Below are 17,500 nucleotides of genomic sequence, written 5' to 3' on the forward strand. Positions count from 1 at the left end.
GGCTAACGCTCACATGGTTCATATGGGTTAGAAATATAGGAGTCACCTTACACTACTCTCTCTTCAGTTAATTTTGTGTTAAGTACGGCCTAACTAGCCTCGTTTTACAGCCCAAATTCTTTCAACTTTACAGTGTTAACGAGGCTAGTTAGGCTAATTAACACAAAGACAAAAGAATAATTTGTTGTCGGCCATTTTTGCATTCGGTCAATGCTTTGCAAAACAAAGTAAAAGCAATAAATTGACAGACTACGACACTTATAACAGAAATCGGGACATCTAATTACTCTACTTTATCATTGGTCTCCCTTAAAATAGTGACTGAAAAGGAAGAATTAATATGCATTTTGGCATTTCACTTATGTTACTGCGCTCAAGTCTGATTGGCTCAACCATCGGTAAGATTTTGCTGGATTTGGCCAATTTGCTTTCGCTAATGCTTATTGTATATACGCTTATTCATTTTCTAGATTCCACCATTTTGTTACACCGTTTTGTCACCGTTTTGCCGCCGTTCGATACAACTCAATTAAATTAAAACGAAAGGATCCTTAAGTTCGCAAATGCACGCGGTGCATCTCCACAGCGACAGTTCATGTCTTCTGCATGTTGTCGGTCGGTCATCACTTGAATTTCTTCTCAAGGACTGGCATTCAGTTACGAAGCAAGCATTTGTGGAAACAGCAAGTGCAGACGCCTTAGTTAACTTCTCGAAAAAATGTATTGATGACCAAAACGCTACAGACAGTAAACACCTACACATTAGAACTTAGATTTTTCCAAGTTAGGCTAAATAGGTTCTTATAGGAATAGCATTTAAAGTAGTTTTAGGCTATTTAGGTTCTTAAATCGGTTCTTATTTCCACAAAAGATATTTACTCTATAATACATATGGTATGAGTGATTTCCTCTGATAAGGATGCTGATACATTTAAATTTCAATCATAACCATGAAAAAAAGTCATTTCAAGATTTGTGCAGTTTAAAAGTTTGTTCCAGACGCTTGATTTCAAGATCATTTTCTAAATAAGAACCTGTTTAATTTTTTAGGCTAAACTGGTTGTTATGTAAGGGGGGTCTAAAATGAAATCTTTAGCCTAACAGGTTCTTAAATTCTAGGTTCTTATATATGGGTGTTTACTGTACTGATCTGAGTTCCGGCAAGATGCTTGTGGTCGCAATACCATGGTAGCCACCCTGCGAGCAGAGCCAATTTTTGTCTTTTTCTTTACTGAGGAGGGGAAAAGAAGGCTTTGCCTGGTTCGCGTCAACTCTTTGAAGCCGCCGCAGCCCAAACTTCTGGACTAGACAATCTTGTTTTCTCTCGTCAAACTGGTTTTTTCGGTGGGAGCATGCGTTTAGTGATAAAACCGATGGTTATAACAGAACCTGCTGTACCATGAAAAATCAAGATGGCGGCGAGATCCGCTGGAAGCTAAGCACCAGTTATTCTGGACGTGTATTAGGCAGACTGGCTTCGAAACTGTATCCAGGCAACATGTAGCGCATGTTCAATAAAGATCTTACTCGATTCATGCAGAGTCTTTCTTAAGAACGCCGAAATCGAGCAAGCAAAAGAAAGGCTCTGCAGGGAGCACGGTAGCTGTCAACCAGAACTGTTTTGACTCTGATTTCATGCTAAGGCGACATTCTATGTACTTATTGACTGAGTGGGAGGCCGGACGGGAGAATATTTGGCCCAAGATCATGGCGTACGTTATATACGGACCGAGCGCAGCGAGGTCGGTGCGCCAAGACCGAGGGCCAAATATTTTCCGGATCGGCCCGACCTAAACTCAGTGAATAAGTATTCTATCATATGGTCTCTTTACAATATTCTTGAGCACTCAGAGAAGGTGAACTTTGGACAAAAAAAGTTACAAATTTGCACAGAAAATTTATCTATTATTTTGTTTGTATTTGCTTAAGGAAAGGAGCTTTACTTTAAGTGTCTAGTCGTTCTAGCGCCGGAGCACCAATAGGACATTTGCATGATGACGTGATTTGACTACAAGCACCAGAATCCTACAGGTTTTGCTTGTCTCGTGCTAATTAGAGCTATTGTTATTTTTACCCCACTGGGAATACAAAATTTAAATAAGAAAAGAAAAACAAACTAAATTCTGGTAGTTGTAGTCAAATGACGCTATCGTTTAGAAGCGACGAAATCCTCTAAAATCGCATCGCATGGAGGAGTACTTGTTCCTAAAAGGGTCGTACGGCTTTTTCCGGCCCTGCTCGCGCTTATACGTACGACCTCATATGGGGATTTTCTCAATAGTTTTACAATTAAGTTACGTGACGTTTTGATTACCTGGTGTTTTTCCAATTGTTCCTTGACAGTATCATAGCTCGTTCCAATATCAGGTTCATCCTTTATCTTTTGCTCTGCTTTAGATACCCAGCTGGCCATTTTACTTAACTGTTGCTTAAGGAGTTCTGTTCTCTGCAGTGAAAGCCTTGAAATAGCAAAGAAATACATGAAGACATTCTTAGTCTTCATACGTTCACGGTATGAAAGGGGTGAAAGGGCCTATCGGAAGGTACACGAACTTGTACAAAACTTAGTTTACTGCCTGCTTTAAGGTTTCTCAGAGACTTACCATTGAGAAACAAGACAACACGACTCACGGAATACATAACAGGAACAAATTAGAAACGCAAGATTCTTGAAGTCTACCGTGATATCTCCGGTGAAATATGGGAAGACAAAATAAGAGAATGATTCCAGCGCCTCTTTTTTATGGTTAAAAAGAACTGGCTTGTCATCATGAGAAACTGTCAATAAAAATTAAGAAGATACTCTTGTCTTACCAGCCGGATTTTTGTGGTAGTGCACTGTAAGTGCACTGCCACCGGGTTGTAAGAGTGTAAGAGTGTAAGTCCGCGGTGACAATAGGCCCGCAGCGCGTTCATAACTCACGAAAAGAAACAGGTCTGTGGGAAGCGTGCTAGAGTTTCAACAAATGAGCCCCAAAATCGGCAAGAATTTGTGACGCTGATGAATAATAAAGCAACTGCTATTTCCAAAACGATGGAATTACCTGGTGATAAATAACCTTGTCTAGGAGAGTGAATTTTTTACTTTGCAGAAACAACGGTCAACCTTAAGAGTTGGGCGATTGTTATCTTTGTGTTGAATTTGCACATTTCTTGTAAACTTTATAACACTTGAAGGAAAAAAGCAAACTAACAAAAACAAAAACCCTGTGCCTTGCCATCATTTTGACACAGAAGTATCCTTTTTCTCTTGAGATGTTAGTAAACACGCACGATAACTTGATCATGGCGGCGGTTGAAATCGACGTCACTTTCGATTTTGCGATTTCCTTGTGCAGCTAAAAGTACAATGGAAAATTTGAACGTAGCAAAAGTCTCCCAAAATGTTTTTCGCTGATGGTAACTTTTTATATTCGCAGTTCAAAATTTATGTTGCTTTCATGTCGCAAATGTTGTTGCTGGTGCCAAAATGTTTTTTATTGTCGATCGACACTTCCTGAAACCTCCTTCTACTCTTCCTGAAAACTGTATAACAATATTTATTTACTTGCATCAATATTTGTTTTGCATAAAGCAGGCTAACAAAAGCTGCACCTTGCTTAGTTCGCGTTTTTTGAGCGTCCATTGTTTCTGACAGTAAGTCGTATATTTTTCGGTCTCCCATTCAAATACTAACCCCGCCGGACAGGGCTTAATATCAGTGAAACTTTGTCTTGGAAAGCTATCAGAGGCTTGTGGTGATAAAGAAGTTGCAAGAGAATTTGAAAATGATCAACATGTCAGCCTCGAAGCCAATGTTTTTCCATTCCCTTTTATTTTCTTCAATCTTTCTGTGTTTAGTATTTTAGTAGTAACCATAAGTTTTCTCAGGGGGCTATTTACCTAAGGCATCTACCTTCGCACTACGATGATATAAGGTACCAAAACGCTATCGTGTACTATTAGAGCTACACATTACGCAAAGAGAACTACAATCTCCTAGAAAACAAAACAGTCGACAGTTGTGGAATAAAGCGCTGTTACTGCACTACCACACGTACGCATTGCGTACCTATTTTTAATGGTCTTGCTACAAGAAAAGGGATCCACGTTTTTGCAAATCATTTTTTACCTTTCCTGGTCCTTTTGAGACTGCTCTAAAAGATTGTGCATTCTCTTGGCATCAACATCCATTCGATTCTGAAATTGTTCTTCTTCTTCTTTGTCAAAGTAGCCATCTGCGATCATTGATTGACCTTTGTCTAATACCACATACGTCTGAGACTTTAGAGTTTCCAGCTCCTTTTGAAAAATCTGATTGTAAGGGACAAAATCAATAACTTTGATTCCTTGCAACACTCACACAATCCCTAGAAGATAGCTCAATGACTGCCTTAAACATAAAATAAAATAACAGTCACGATTAAGTGCCTTGAAGTCTCTCCAAGCGATATCGTGTTGTCACGAAAAAGGATATTTTTCTTATTATTCAAGTAAGGAAAGAGAGCATGCACTTATGTATGTAAAGTGCATGCATTCATCGGTCTGCAAACGTTGTTGTACTTTCATTGTTTTTTTTACATGTCGTTGTCGTCATAGCGACTAAAGACATCAGCTACGTCAACTATTCCTATTAATGGGTCAGACAAAGGCTTATTGGCTGCTAATTGTTTCAGTGGTTCAGTGGACACGTGAATAGCAAACGAATGTTTATAACAAATTGCAGTGCTGTACAGGAATATGCTGTTTGTATTTTGTGTTTCTTAGTTGTAGTTTTGTCGTCACGTTAGTGTAGTTGAGCTATCTTTGAATCGTAACACGTATTTTCCATTTATGTTTGCAACTTGTTCACTCGTCAGCAGTTCTAACCACACGGTTAACGTTGTCCCTTCTCCAACCCTTTTCAGTTCATATTTTTTAATTGATAAACAAATTTCACAGATAATCGATTTCACCTTTTGTTTCTCCAATTGCTTCATCACCTCCTCTAAACTCACAACATCATTTTCATCATGCACTGGCCTTTTGAGTTCAGCATCAGAAAGATCGCTCTCCACCTCGTTTAGCATTTTGTCGAGGCTATCAACTGCATTGTCATGGTCTGATTGACTGCCAAGCAAAAAACTAACGTTGCCAAACGTTGTCACAAAAAAGAAGAAAAAATGGATCTAATGGGATAACAGACACCTCTAGAGGAAAATTATCAACCGTTATTAATTTTGCCTTTTCCACAATGCCAGCTAACTCCGACGCTTCCTTGCTTTCTCATTCATTTCTTTGATTCATCCATCCATTTATTCATTCATTTACTGAATAGTGGCAAGAGAGTATGAAGGTAAGAGAGGTAATCCCTCATATTGGCCCTATTCCCATCGTAATCCTTTTAAAGTTATTTTTAGATCTCCTGCGAGATCCGGTATTTCCACGAGGGTTTACTGATAGCCAATCACATGTCCCCATTTTTACCAATGTTGACAGCTGAACGAATTTCCATGCAATGATTCGCGTCGTTCGCGAAAATGGGGACGTATGATTGGCTATCAGTTAACCCTCGTGAAATACCGGATCTCACAGGAGATCTAAAAATAACTTAAGAGGGATTACGATGGGGATAGGGCCAACATGAGGGATTACCTCTCTTACCTTCATACTCTCTTGATAGTGGTAAGATTTCCCTTGGCCCCCCGACATGAAGTGATGTTCCTTTTCGTTTACCTTTGGTTTCTTCGTTTTTCCAGGAAAAGCCACCTTTGGAGGACTCCACGCATACGACAAATATTCTTTTTTTTTTTTTCTTTAATTCTCATAAACTCCAGTCATGCCTACTCCATGTGGATTAATTGACTCCTTCTGTTAGATCGTCCTTAATTAAGGGGGTATCTGTCACTTGCTAACCGAGTACGAGGCCTGAAGTGAGAAGAATCAAGGTACCCTACAAGTTCCAGAGTGGATTTAGAACATGGGGCAAGCAAGATTGCATAAATCCTTCAATCATACTTGAGAAATAAATTATAATAAATTTATGATAAATGTACCTGACAGATGGTTTTGCATCCATTTTATCCCAGATATCATTAAGTGCTCCGTCAACTGCCTCCTGTTCATCAACGGTAACTACCTCAATCCCCTCATTCATTACAGACTCCTACATAAAAAAAAACAAAGTAACTAAATTTTTGCTGATTGTGTTAGGTACTGCAGGTGTTTCAGTTATAGAGACGTTTGGTAATAAAACCAAATTCAACCATGTTAAAAAGGTAATTTTGAGAACTACCCAAAAGTTTGTAGACTGACAATGTCTTTACTCGGCTGCTTTTACGTTTGATACGAACCACATCCGCGTTGAGTTTTGCGTGCCGTTAAACTTCAAAAAAAAACTCGAAACCACTGAACAAGTAAATAGCAGTAACAACAACGGTAATTATCATGTAAAGAAGTTATATAATCTTACAAAAAAAAAGAGCAAATCAACGAACCTTTCTTTCTTTAGCCTTTGTCCCCTCCATACAGTTGTACATCTCTGTTAAGTACATTATTATGAGCTTCTTGTCAGGTTGATCGACGTCAATGTCTGAAAATGGAGCCAAAGGTCAAAATCACTCGACATCAAGTAAGTTTCAGTAAGGTATTTGCAAACCGCTGTATGGTCAATTATTCAACATGTACGTTTCATCTGGATGCATGATACAGTGGCATGAAGGCAGCTATTACGTGTCACAACTAGTCAAGAGAGGCCGTTTCGGGAAATCATAAATTCGTTCGTTCTTCGTGTTCGTGTGGGATTGGAACGAGGATCCGACGATGGAGGCTCATGTCGGGTGTGGTTAACAACCCGCATATGAAAAAATTTACATCTGCCTCATGCTGCTATTTATCGTTATTTGAAGAGCAGAATTTGGGGGACACTTTGTGGGGTTAATTGTCTGTATTCCGAGACACGAGTAACGTTAAAGTTGGGGAGAAGAGCAAGGGACACTTTGTGACACTTAAAATCAGAGTACATCCAATATACTCTTCTCCAAAATGGCGGCCGAAAATTCAAATAAGTTAAAATTAAAAACTGATACCAGAAATAGAAAAAGCACCTCTACTTTAGTAACCCTGAAAAGTTTCGACACATAAGGTGTAATATCAGCTGAGAAAATGTAAGTTGAAAAATGAAAAATTTACAGATATACCCCCAGTCATACAAACCTCTGTAAATTTGTCAAATTTCTCAGCTGATATAACACCTAATACGGTGAAACTTTGCAGGGTTACTAAAGTAAAGGGGCTCTTTCTATTTCTAGTATCAGTTTTTCACTCAGTTTAATTTAACTCATTCAAATCCGTAGCCGCCATTTTGGAGAAGGACACTTGCATTTCTGGGCATATCTGCCTTGTCTTATTACAAGCACAGCAATACCAAGTTGAAATTAAATGGTAGCAGGGGAATCTGGTTTTGAAGATAAATAAACGCAATTGAAATTAACTACGATTCATGACCCAACATTTCTAAAGTACTGCCCAGTGTAGTTAGACCAACTTCATATGACCTTTAAAAAACGTAAATCTGAACGAAAACAAAAATGCAAAACATTTAATTGGCTTATCGAACAAAAACAAACGAGCGAACGCGAATGCAAACAACGTCATCTCTCGATGGAACTTTCTGGAAAGTGCTCATCATTTCGCTTTGACGTAATTTGAAATGCAGTAATGTGATTGGGCAATCGAACTGTTTACTGCCCATATTAGGAGTTTTCTTGGCGGGAATAAGGAAAAGCTTTGTTTTAATCTTGCCAAACAATGGTCCGTGAAACAAATTGCAAACACTTTTTTCAAGGTCATGCAAATGTGGCTCAGGGGTGATCTAATGCATCAAGAATCCTGTTGTACTCATCCTGATTAGCCAAACAGTGGAATTCAAAAGTATATTTATAAAGGGGCAGTGTCACGCTATTTCAGTCAAACTTCAAACCACTAAAATACATCTTTGCATCAATCAAGACCAAAAAAAATGGCGTACTTTTGTTGCCAATAACAATCGAAGTGCACTAAAGCTATGCTTTGTTATTTGCATCCATGGATGGAGAGGATGGAAATGAATTGAAATTTGGCTGGAGATGGTTTCCGCAGAAAATCCCCAAAAATTAAATACGAATAGCTCTTTGCGCAATAAGTATATTTCGTATCTTGTCAGTGGGCTGTCAGGAATGCTGTACGTGTGATTTAGACTTTTACCCATTTTTGACCTAAAAATAGCACATTTAGAATGACGGTGCCCCTTTACTGTTCCTGTGATTACCCAGTGACAGTGTTAACGCAGAGAACGCAATGCTAAAGCTTTTACGAAAATGGAGAAGTGATCCTCGCACTCAACTGGACAATTTTAGCAATTGTCACTTTGTCATGCACAGCTGACAAATTCAGGTGGCTCCAACAGAATTCGAACCCATGACCTCTGCGTTGCCGATGCAATACTAGGCTGATTTAGCAACAGAACGGGAACGTCAGTGGCGACGGCGCGCGCAGAAAAAACACCAATGAGAATTCAGAATAGAATAGACCCCATTGTTTTCTTCTCTATTCTAAATTCTTATTGGTAGTTTTGCTACGCGCGACGTCGCCACTGACGTTCCCGTTCTGTTGCTAAATCAACCTACTCTACCAACTGAGCCATGAAACCACACAGTTGGGAGCAGATCAATTTGTTAGGCTCATGCATGTGTTCCCGTGAAAGGACTCGATAAATGAAAGAAATGTACATTTGAGTATTTGAATAACAAGAATAACACTTCAATGAAGCTTATTAACTTCAACAAACGAATATACATGTTTCCCTTTACTAATTATGTTACTTTGTCACGCAAGTGTGACAGGCAATGACTACCAGCATCACAACTCACCCGATGAATCAAGGTAGCGAGGAACTCCAAAATGCTTCTCGGCCATCTTGAAAGAGTTATCCAATCTTGTACGAGTTGGAACGTTTTCAAGTTCATCAAAATTAAACAAGTCTGGCCTATGATAGAATGAAAGGGTTTTCAGTTTAAAGTATTTCGCTTTGTAGGCAGGTTTGCTACCGCAGCCGCTGCTAATTGATACGGTCCCGTAAGGGACGGACCATTAGAAGTAACCGGAGGGGTGGGTAAAAACTTGTCTGTGCAGGAAGTTTTTTAAGGGCAAATTATCGCATGCCCGACTTTTTGTCTGGGTTGAAATATGTTTTTAGGAACGACTACTTGCATGATTTTTTAAAATAATAATAATAATAATAATAATAATAATAATAATAATAATAATAACTGGCAGTGCTAGTCACCCTTTTCTCGCAGTCTTGGGGATTGAATTGCCAAAGGGCGCAGCTCATGAGATCGGGCTGAAAGCATACGAAGGCGCCTCTGGCAGCCTCTGTACAGTCCATGTTTGATGTCAGAGTACAGCACCACAGCCAGATGGTAACTAGTATACCTAAATGGTAAAAATGCTGCCGAAAGGGAGGACGACATTGAGTATGGTAATTGATACCCTATGACTTGAACTGTGAAGAATTGTTTGGAAATCAATTGAAACTGTTTTAGGTCGGGGGTTTTCTAGGTTTGAATAGATATTGCGTCCATGTGGCATTTTTTGTTTCGGAATTTTTGGTTATTTCAGCTTTCATTAATATTTGATATTATGCCTTGCCTCCCCCGTCCTCAAAAAAAGACGAAAGTAATAATACTTTTAATGGCAGTTGGAAAAGGATCTTTGAGCAGAACTTCATGATGTGTTTCGGTACATAGAGGGGGCTATATTGAAACCTGTGAAAACCTGTTTTCCTGAGAAAATGAACGGTGGCAAAACATCAACATTGAGCAATAGACATTCCGAAAAAACCTTTTTAATAACATGATATATAACATAACATTTTGTTAGGTACTCTAAACTCTGTCACATCAACAATATGGTATTAAAAATCAGTTGTCTCTCGAACAGCAACTTGCAATGTTGTAAACTCAACTCGAAACTATTATGAATTTGACATTATAGTCACATTATATTCTGTGAAACACTACAGTTATTTTTTTATGACATACTCACGTTTTTGCGACATTTTGTAATTGAAATAATTATATACTGTTGAAATCAGATTGTTCTTCAGCAGCAACTAAACAAAGTGGTAAAATCAACCACATTCTACATATGAATTTGACATTTCAGTAACATGATGTCTCCAGGTAAACTGTTATTTTTTTTTCATCACAAACTTTACATGTTCAAGAGCAACAGACTATAAAAATCAAATGTGTGTTTCACAGCAACTATAAAATATGTTCTAAAATCAGCTATATACTATCATTCTGAATTTGACATTGCAGGGACATCATGTACTCTGTTAAGCAGTTAATTTTTTTACGAAACTTTTTAAATTTATGAATCTAACTTTATGTACATAATATTTTGTGTAAGTTATAATTAAATAAAATTAAATTGAAATTGAATACATCCTAACAGCAACATTTTGTTGTAGATATGATATTTTGTGTAAGTCAAATAAAATTGAATTGAAATTGAATACATCCTAACAGCAACATTTTGTTGTAGATATAACATAGACGAAATAATCACTTTGGAAATCCGTCAATGGGAATCTGAAAAAAAGATAAAATGAAACAATCATTTCCCTTGCAAAAATAACCAAAAAACTACTTTCAGTGAATTAAATGCTATATGCAAGCTAAAGCAACAGGAAGTTTGTAACACGTTTCAAGATCTTCAGTCAGCAAATGAGAACTGGCCACCAAATTAAGCGAAGCAAAATATAACCACTTAAAACATCGAAGGATAACTTAAATAGCTCATTAAATAAAAAAGGAACCAAGGGTGGGCCAAACTGAAGAAGATTTAAGGGGATTGCGATGGCGTTTTTTGAAAACCGTGTAGCCAAACACCTTTTCAAAGTTGATATCCCTGTTGATAGGAACTGTGCCGGAATATAAATGAATATAAATTACAATTAGACATATTTGTTTTATTACCAAACGGCATTTTCGTAACAGAAGCGTAAAAAGCCACAACACGCGAAAGAAAAGAGCAAGAAAAGAACTCACTTCGGTGAAGCGCACAGTATAACGCGTGCTTGGAGATGCAAGTTAAAAAATCTTACCTCGAATTAACTTAAGTATTGCAACCAGCAATTTGACCCTGAAATAAAGCAAAGGTAACTTTTACATAAGTAAAGTTATTAAAGATATGAAGAATTAAAGCAAAAAGACCAAAAAAGGAGCAAGTTACACACAGAACAACTCACCTTCTCCTTCCTTCGCTAAGACAAGCAAGCACATGGTTCCCTGCGCATCCTGCGCATCCTAAATCATCCATTGGCGCATAACCACAATTCCTTGCGCCATATCACTGCGCATCCTAAAATATTTCCGTTCGCGCATAACCACAATTCCTCGCGCATACCACTGCGCATCCTAAATCTCCCATTTGCGCATAACCACAATTCCTTGCGTTTGGTAAGAAAAAGTGATTGCAAGCCCCTATAATGTAATCTTCTGCTGATTAGAGAGCTGCCTCGCTCGTTCGCTTCAGGCTCACTCGCTGCGGCAGCAATTAGCTGTGAGTCGATTTTGATGAGGGGCTGATGAAAACCGGAGTACCCGGAAAAAAACCCTAGAGTCAGGTTGAGATCGACTGAAACTCAGCCCACATGCAAAGCCGGGAGGCCCAATACATAACCACTAAGCCACGCTGACACCAGGCAATTTTTCTTGGTAATTGTCACCCACCCATCCCCTTCGATTATTTTTAATGGTCCGTCCCTAAACAGACTGACAAACCGCAAAATCACGAGAACTCCGTGCCCTATGTGCGTGAGGTCCTGGACCTATCATCTGGATCTATCGTCTTTTACTTGAGGAGTTCTCTGTTTGGAGTACGTACCCACGATATCGCACAGTGTCACGCTGAGGAGAGGCGTTTCTCCAAAGGAGACCCTTTAAGCCGGAGTACCGAGTGAGTGCTACCCTGTCAAAAGACATTTTTTTCTCGCTCCAGCCGTGAGCCTCAATGCCTCACAAAGGGAAAACGTAAAATTCCGTGATAAGCTATCAAAAGTAAACTTTCTCTTTATCTAAATAAATTTCATGTATCGCAACAGAACCATTTTATCCTCAGATAAATTAAATTAAGAAATTGGTGTTATTACTGATTTGGCTTTCTGTCTTCAAAGGCCAGTTTAAATATCACGTATAGTTGTCATAGTTCAAGTTGCTATAATCCCGCCTGCAAACTCCAGCAAACTGGCTTTACAGCAATATTACCTACACGACAACCATAAAAATATCATTTCCTGCCTGGATCATTAAATATGGCATCCGTTTGTGAACTTGTTTAACTGAAATTGCGAAGCAAAGACTTGTGTCGGGAAAGTCATTTTGCCTCTCATCTTTCGGCTACTTTGTCCCTTATCCCACATCTCCCAGCTGGCTACACTCCTCTTTACCAATAAGCTACATGTAATTGTATTGTGTACCTGTACGAATGAATGAGTGCATTGAAAGCCAAACCGTCTCTCCAACTTTTCGTAAAATCTGTGATGGTAAAAAATCTTTCGTACCTGATAACCAAGTAGAGACACAGCCAATTCAGTACACAAAATACGAATACAGAGGTGTTTTAGAATTCTGTTTGTTCTACGTACCCATTTAATCGTTCTTTACACCAATCAAGAAGCTTCTTCTCAACATTGAAAGATTTTGCCGTTTCTTCCGTCACTGTCTCTTGCATAGCTTCTTGAACCTGCGGTTAAGAAAGTGGATGCTTTCGGAAACTTTAAAAGGTCTTTGAAGAATGGGACATTCTTCAAAAAATAAAACCGCAAAGTTAAAGCTATTTTCTGAAGCCATGTCAGTCAGTTCTTATTACCTGAAATCGTAGAATAATGTTCCACATCAGAGCAAGAATGGCACGGGGTTTCCCATCCACAATGTCAAAGCCATTGATTCCGACAAGCTTCACCTTAGTAAAACAAGAGTCAAGAACCGTGGTCAGTTTTGATTTTGCCTCAATTTTGTTCATTTCGAACGACGCCAATGCAATTAAGTATACACAAGGAAATTCGTGTAAATTATCGTAAATGCACTCTCACTTTCGCTCCGTTTGCATTTTACACGTACGATGCCCACAGAAGTAACGCAAAGCAAAATTGAGCGAGTGTTGGTTAAAACCTTCTGTTTCATTTCACTTAAGTTGAAGCTCAAGTCAAGGTAACACCAGACGGTTAACCTGGTGGGAAATTTATCAACTAAATAGACCTCGACCGCGGCTGTGTTTACCGTCCTCTGCATTGTGCTTTTGCCCCGCGACTGTCCAAACTCGTTCCCAGGGTCTCTCTTCTCTGCCTCCCTTATCGTTGAGAAAAGAGACCCTGGTCAACCAATGGTGAACAAAGATTTTATACCTTTTGTTTCTCAAACAGATCCATAGCTTTCTCAACATTATTCAGCTTGTGTACTCTCATAACACCTTTCTCTTTTTTCTATAAAAGATGAAATAAAACTATTTTGTACTCGATCATTATTCAATTGAATGCTCCCAACACATGGGAAACAATAACACGACAATAGGTTGGGAATGATTAATATCATCTAACAACAGCTACTGTCACTAACACTTAAGCTTTGTAAGAGAAACACCACAACCTATCTCCAGGGAACCAGGTCAAGTTCGGCGAGATAGGTACTCACCTCTGACGATCACAGTTATCCCCTGAGAGAAGTTCTTTACCTGTGTTGATCAGTGCATTTTCGTTTTTAAACTATTAATTAATACTAATTCTACTGAATGGGTGAGGGAGGTTATCGAAAAAGCATTCCAAGCAAAACGGGTACTTGAAATTTATATAGTACAAATACATTGAGAGGTGAGGAAGGAATGACGACAAGGCATGCAAAGAAAAAAATAGTTGGAAAACAAATATTCTTACCAGAGATGTATTGAGAAGAACTTCCAGCAAATTCAACAATATCTTCCCGTCCATCAAGTCGATAACTATATCATTGATTTCCAATGGAGGGTCCAGCTGAAAACGAATCAGAAATAGAACTGAATTCTGATTTACTAAATTTGACTATTTAAAAATTGTCGTAGGTTTCTTACGAAAATTTTTTTAAGGCATCATTTATCTCGCTGTTTTTACACAAATAATTTAAATGTCCTATATATATATATATATATATATATATATATATATATATATATATATATATATATATATAGATATATATATAGTGAGAATAAAAGCAGTTTACCCAACGATGAACTCCCAGTAAGAGGATCCAGAGGATACGTGTCTCTCCGTAAATCTGTAGATAGGTATAATAAAACGACGAAGAGACGACGACGAAGAGACTGTCAAGAGTTTGTCTCTTCGTCGTTTTATTATACCTATCTATCTATCTATATATATATATATATGGTTTGTTATGATCGGACAGGTCTAGATAACATCACAGTACACTATATTAATGGCTCCTCATCATCAAGAATATTCACGCCGCCCAAAGAAAAACAATGCTGCCCAGATCCCTGTGATACGTGCGGCTCTTCAACAAGAACTAACCAATGCCTAACAAAAAAACTGTGTATACAAAATCAAATGCTCGCACTGCGACACGGTTTATATCGGCGAAACAAGTAGAACTATCGGATCCAGAATAAAAGAACATATCAGAATGGTGAAACATACGGTTTATTCACATTTGATCAACCATAACAAACCATCTATGCAAGATATCTCTTGGGGAATCCTCCACAGGAACATCCACGACATCCGCACGCGTAAAATCATTGAAGCGCTAGAAATCCGCAAGCATGAGAACCTCATGAATGGTTGCAATGGACGAGCTCTAAATCTAGATTAACACCATCAAATTAATGAGCCTTGACTTTCCACCATTGTACTAAGTTTTTTACATAAAGCAATCTTGTACTCATAATCTTCATTCACTGACGAAGCTCTAAACGGCGAAACGTTTGAAGTATAAAACCGATTAGAAACACATATGCCTCAAGAAGTTACTTCCTTATTACATATATATATATATATATAGATTCAATTTAAGCCCGCCGTTAATTAACTCATGCACCTGGAACTTATTAATCGTTATCAGGAGGCTAATTCTAATCCTACTTTTTGACATCTTGATTGCGGTCTTAATTGTATAATTATTTTGATTTTGAATATTGACACTAGATTTAGTTCCAAAATATTCTGACGCCAAGAAGAAGGAATATTTTCCGACGAGAAAACACGGTCGTTACTCCTACCTGAGCAAGCCTGGCATTCATCCATTTGGTGAAGGTTTTACGGTGTAGGTTTTCTCTTTCACCTACGATAAAAAAATAAAACTCACATAGAAAAACTCCAGAGCTATCAAAAGAATTTTTAACATATGTATGGATCACTTCGACAGTTTAATATATAGCTATAGTTATCCGCCCCATGCTCGCGGATTGAATCGGCATTTGATATTTTGCCATAATTTTGTTGCCAAAAGAATGATATAGGACTAGTTTCGAGTTCAAACTGGCGATTCACTAATGATTTCCCCGAAAAAAAAACCTCCAAATACCACCCCAAAGACCTTGTATGGGTACAATGTATGTAGATGAATAATGTATGAACCACTGAGCTGTCAAAAAATGCTGAAACTAAAAGTACTTTTAAGGGTTTATTTGTTTATATGAAAGGGAAAGATTACTTTCAAACGTTATTATATAACAAAAGCATTCTCTTTTCTCATTTTTTAACGTCTTTGCGCTACACTGGGCATACGTACAATCGCACGCAAAGGAATAATATTAATGTTCCTTGTCTAAAGATTTTTCGGCCTCCTTTCTCTTTTCGTTAATTCTTTTATTTTACTGAATGATTTACTAAAATATCGACTTTGAATGCTTTATTCTTTATCAAACAATATTTGTGATATTGCCCATAATATAGCATGTTCTAAAATTCTTCACATGCCTGCTGTCAAAATGTAAGAAAGCCACAATTAAAGTGCAAGTACTCTTTGTTGTCACGTAAAGTTAAACCATCATGCGTTCAACAAGCGAATGAATAGGAAGATATTCGGCACGCATGATGTACTGCACGAACAAAAGCTGTTAGCCCTTGTCTTTTTCATTTCTCTTTCTGTATTCTAAAAACATCAAAGAGAAGGCTTGATATTAACATTTCAAAACATTCAGTTAAAAACACTTTGTGAGTCTGATCGTTAATAAACTATTAGTTTTAATGATTGCAACTGATTTACACATCTTTGTTATGATGTTTGCTATTAAAGGACGTCAAATCTGTTCTCTTTACCCGCGGAGCATCAGACAAAACAGCGAATTAAAAGAGTAGCTCACCTTGAGACAACTGCTCAGAGACAATCATCCACCGAGTATTTTCTATTTGTTCACAGAGCCGAAGCTGTCTGTGAACGTCGTAGCTACGGAGCTGCGTTTAAACATTCCATTCATAACCCAAGCTCACAGCTAACGAAATCATGAATACGTCTTCAGAATTTTAATTTCTGTCGAGTTTCACTCTGAACTCTTTTAAATCGGTCACTGCATTAAAGTGTGCCCATTTCATTCTGAATGGACGCTGAATGGCTAAACTTTGATGGAATAAATATTCTTGTATATTCTGAGACAGGACTTGTCCCAGAGTGGTTGAAAACTTAAGGAATATCTTTGAGGGGTTATCATTTTATTACTACGGTCTTTTTTGGCTCGAATTCTACGCATCATCTCTCTCGTTCTTCGATGATCAAATGACTGCTACTCGTTTGTCATCATGATAATGCCTTGACGTCCCGAGAGCAAAACTGTGGGGAAGCTTGTAGTTTGCAGAGTTGTTTGTCGTGTTTATAGACTACCGTAGAGATTTAACTTTTGTGGTTACGTTCATTAATGAAATTGTTTGCAACACACCAGAATCAAGCAATAATAGCGTTATTTTATACGCCGAAATCTCGAGTCAAGTTTTTCTTGCTCCCCAAAATAAAAAGCGAACTCTCCGCTAATTTCATGAAACATACTTTAATAGTAATAGTTACTTAGCAGAATACGTTGATCACGTAAACGAAGCGTTGATCTTAATTATAACTTAACTAATAATCACTCAGCTTTCCTAAGTTGAGTTGAATACCTAATTTGAATACCTGCCCTGTCCTCTCTCTTTTGCTTCATTCGGATCGAGGTTTGACGAACCCATTGAGCTTCTTCCTCGTCCATGCTGGAGCTACAAGTCGGCCTTGAACAGTACTTAAACGGCTAATGTACGAATTATCCTGCCGTCTCTCTTTAATTATTCATAGCCCGTGATTATGCTAATGAGGTTTTTTATTATCATTGTGATAACAACAATAGCGAACATAATTTGAATATAAACGCCAAGAGATCGGAAATGGTGTTTGTAAGGATTTTGAAACATAAACAATTCACAATTGCAAGATAAAGAAGTTTTTGAAAAGTTTGCGAGAACAAAATGGACAAT

The 17,500-nt window shown here is 38.0% G+C and overlaps 1 protein-coding gene across 4 annotated transcripts in view; it reads right to left on the minus strand.

Annotated features, from left to right (window-relative positions):
* Positions 1 to 17,500, minus strand: part of LOC137996514 (utrophin-like) — a 39,597-nt gene that overhangs the window by 5,916 nt on the left and 16,181 nt on the right. For 2 of the 4 annotated variants that reach the window (XM_068841952.1, XM_068841951.1), the window contains exons 2-13: positions 15,280 to 15,341; positions 13,937 to 14,032; positions 13,412 to 13,489; positions 12,877 to 12,969; positions 12,653 to 12,750; positions 12,485 to 12,568; positions 8,868 to 8,983; positions 6,456 to 6,550; positions 6,015 to 6,124; positions 4,935 to 5,088; positions 4,112 to 4,293; positions 2,315 to 2,459 (exon numbers count right to left, since the gene is read on the minus strand). In XM_068841952.1, the coding sequence (XP_068698053.1) occupies positions 2,315 to 2,459; positions 4,112 to 4,293; positions 4,935 to 5,088; positions 6,015 to 6,124; positions 6,456 to 6,550; positions 8,868 to 8,983; positions 12,485 to 12,568; positions 12,653 to 12,750; positions 12,877 to 12,969; positions 13,412 to 13,489; positions 13,937 to 14,032; positions 15,280 to 15,341 (1,313 nt within the window). Of the gene's footprint in view, positions 1 to 2,314; positions 2,460 to 4,111; positions 4,294 to 4,934; positions 5,089 to 6,014; positions 6,125 to 6,455; positions 6,551 to 8,867; positions 8,984 to 12,484; positions 12,569 to 12,652; positions 12,751 to 12,876; positions 12,970 to 13,411; positions 13,490 to 13,936; positions 14,033 to 15,279; positions 15,342 to 17,152; positions 17,327 to 17,500 lie in introns of those variants that run through there. The other 2 variants (XM_068841953.1, XM_068841954.1) reach the window with 2 other exon arrangements.

Source organism: Montipora foliosa, chromosome 3 (assembly GCF_036669935.1).
Source record: "Montipora foliosa isolate CH-2021 chromosome 3, ASM3666993v2, whole genome shotgun sequence".
Taxonomy (NCBI): Eukaryota; Metazoa; Cnidaria; class Anthozoa; order Scleractinia; family Acroporidae; genus Montipora; species Montipora foliosa.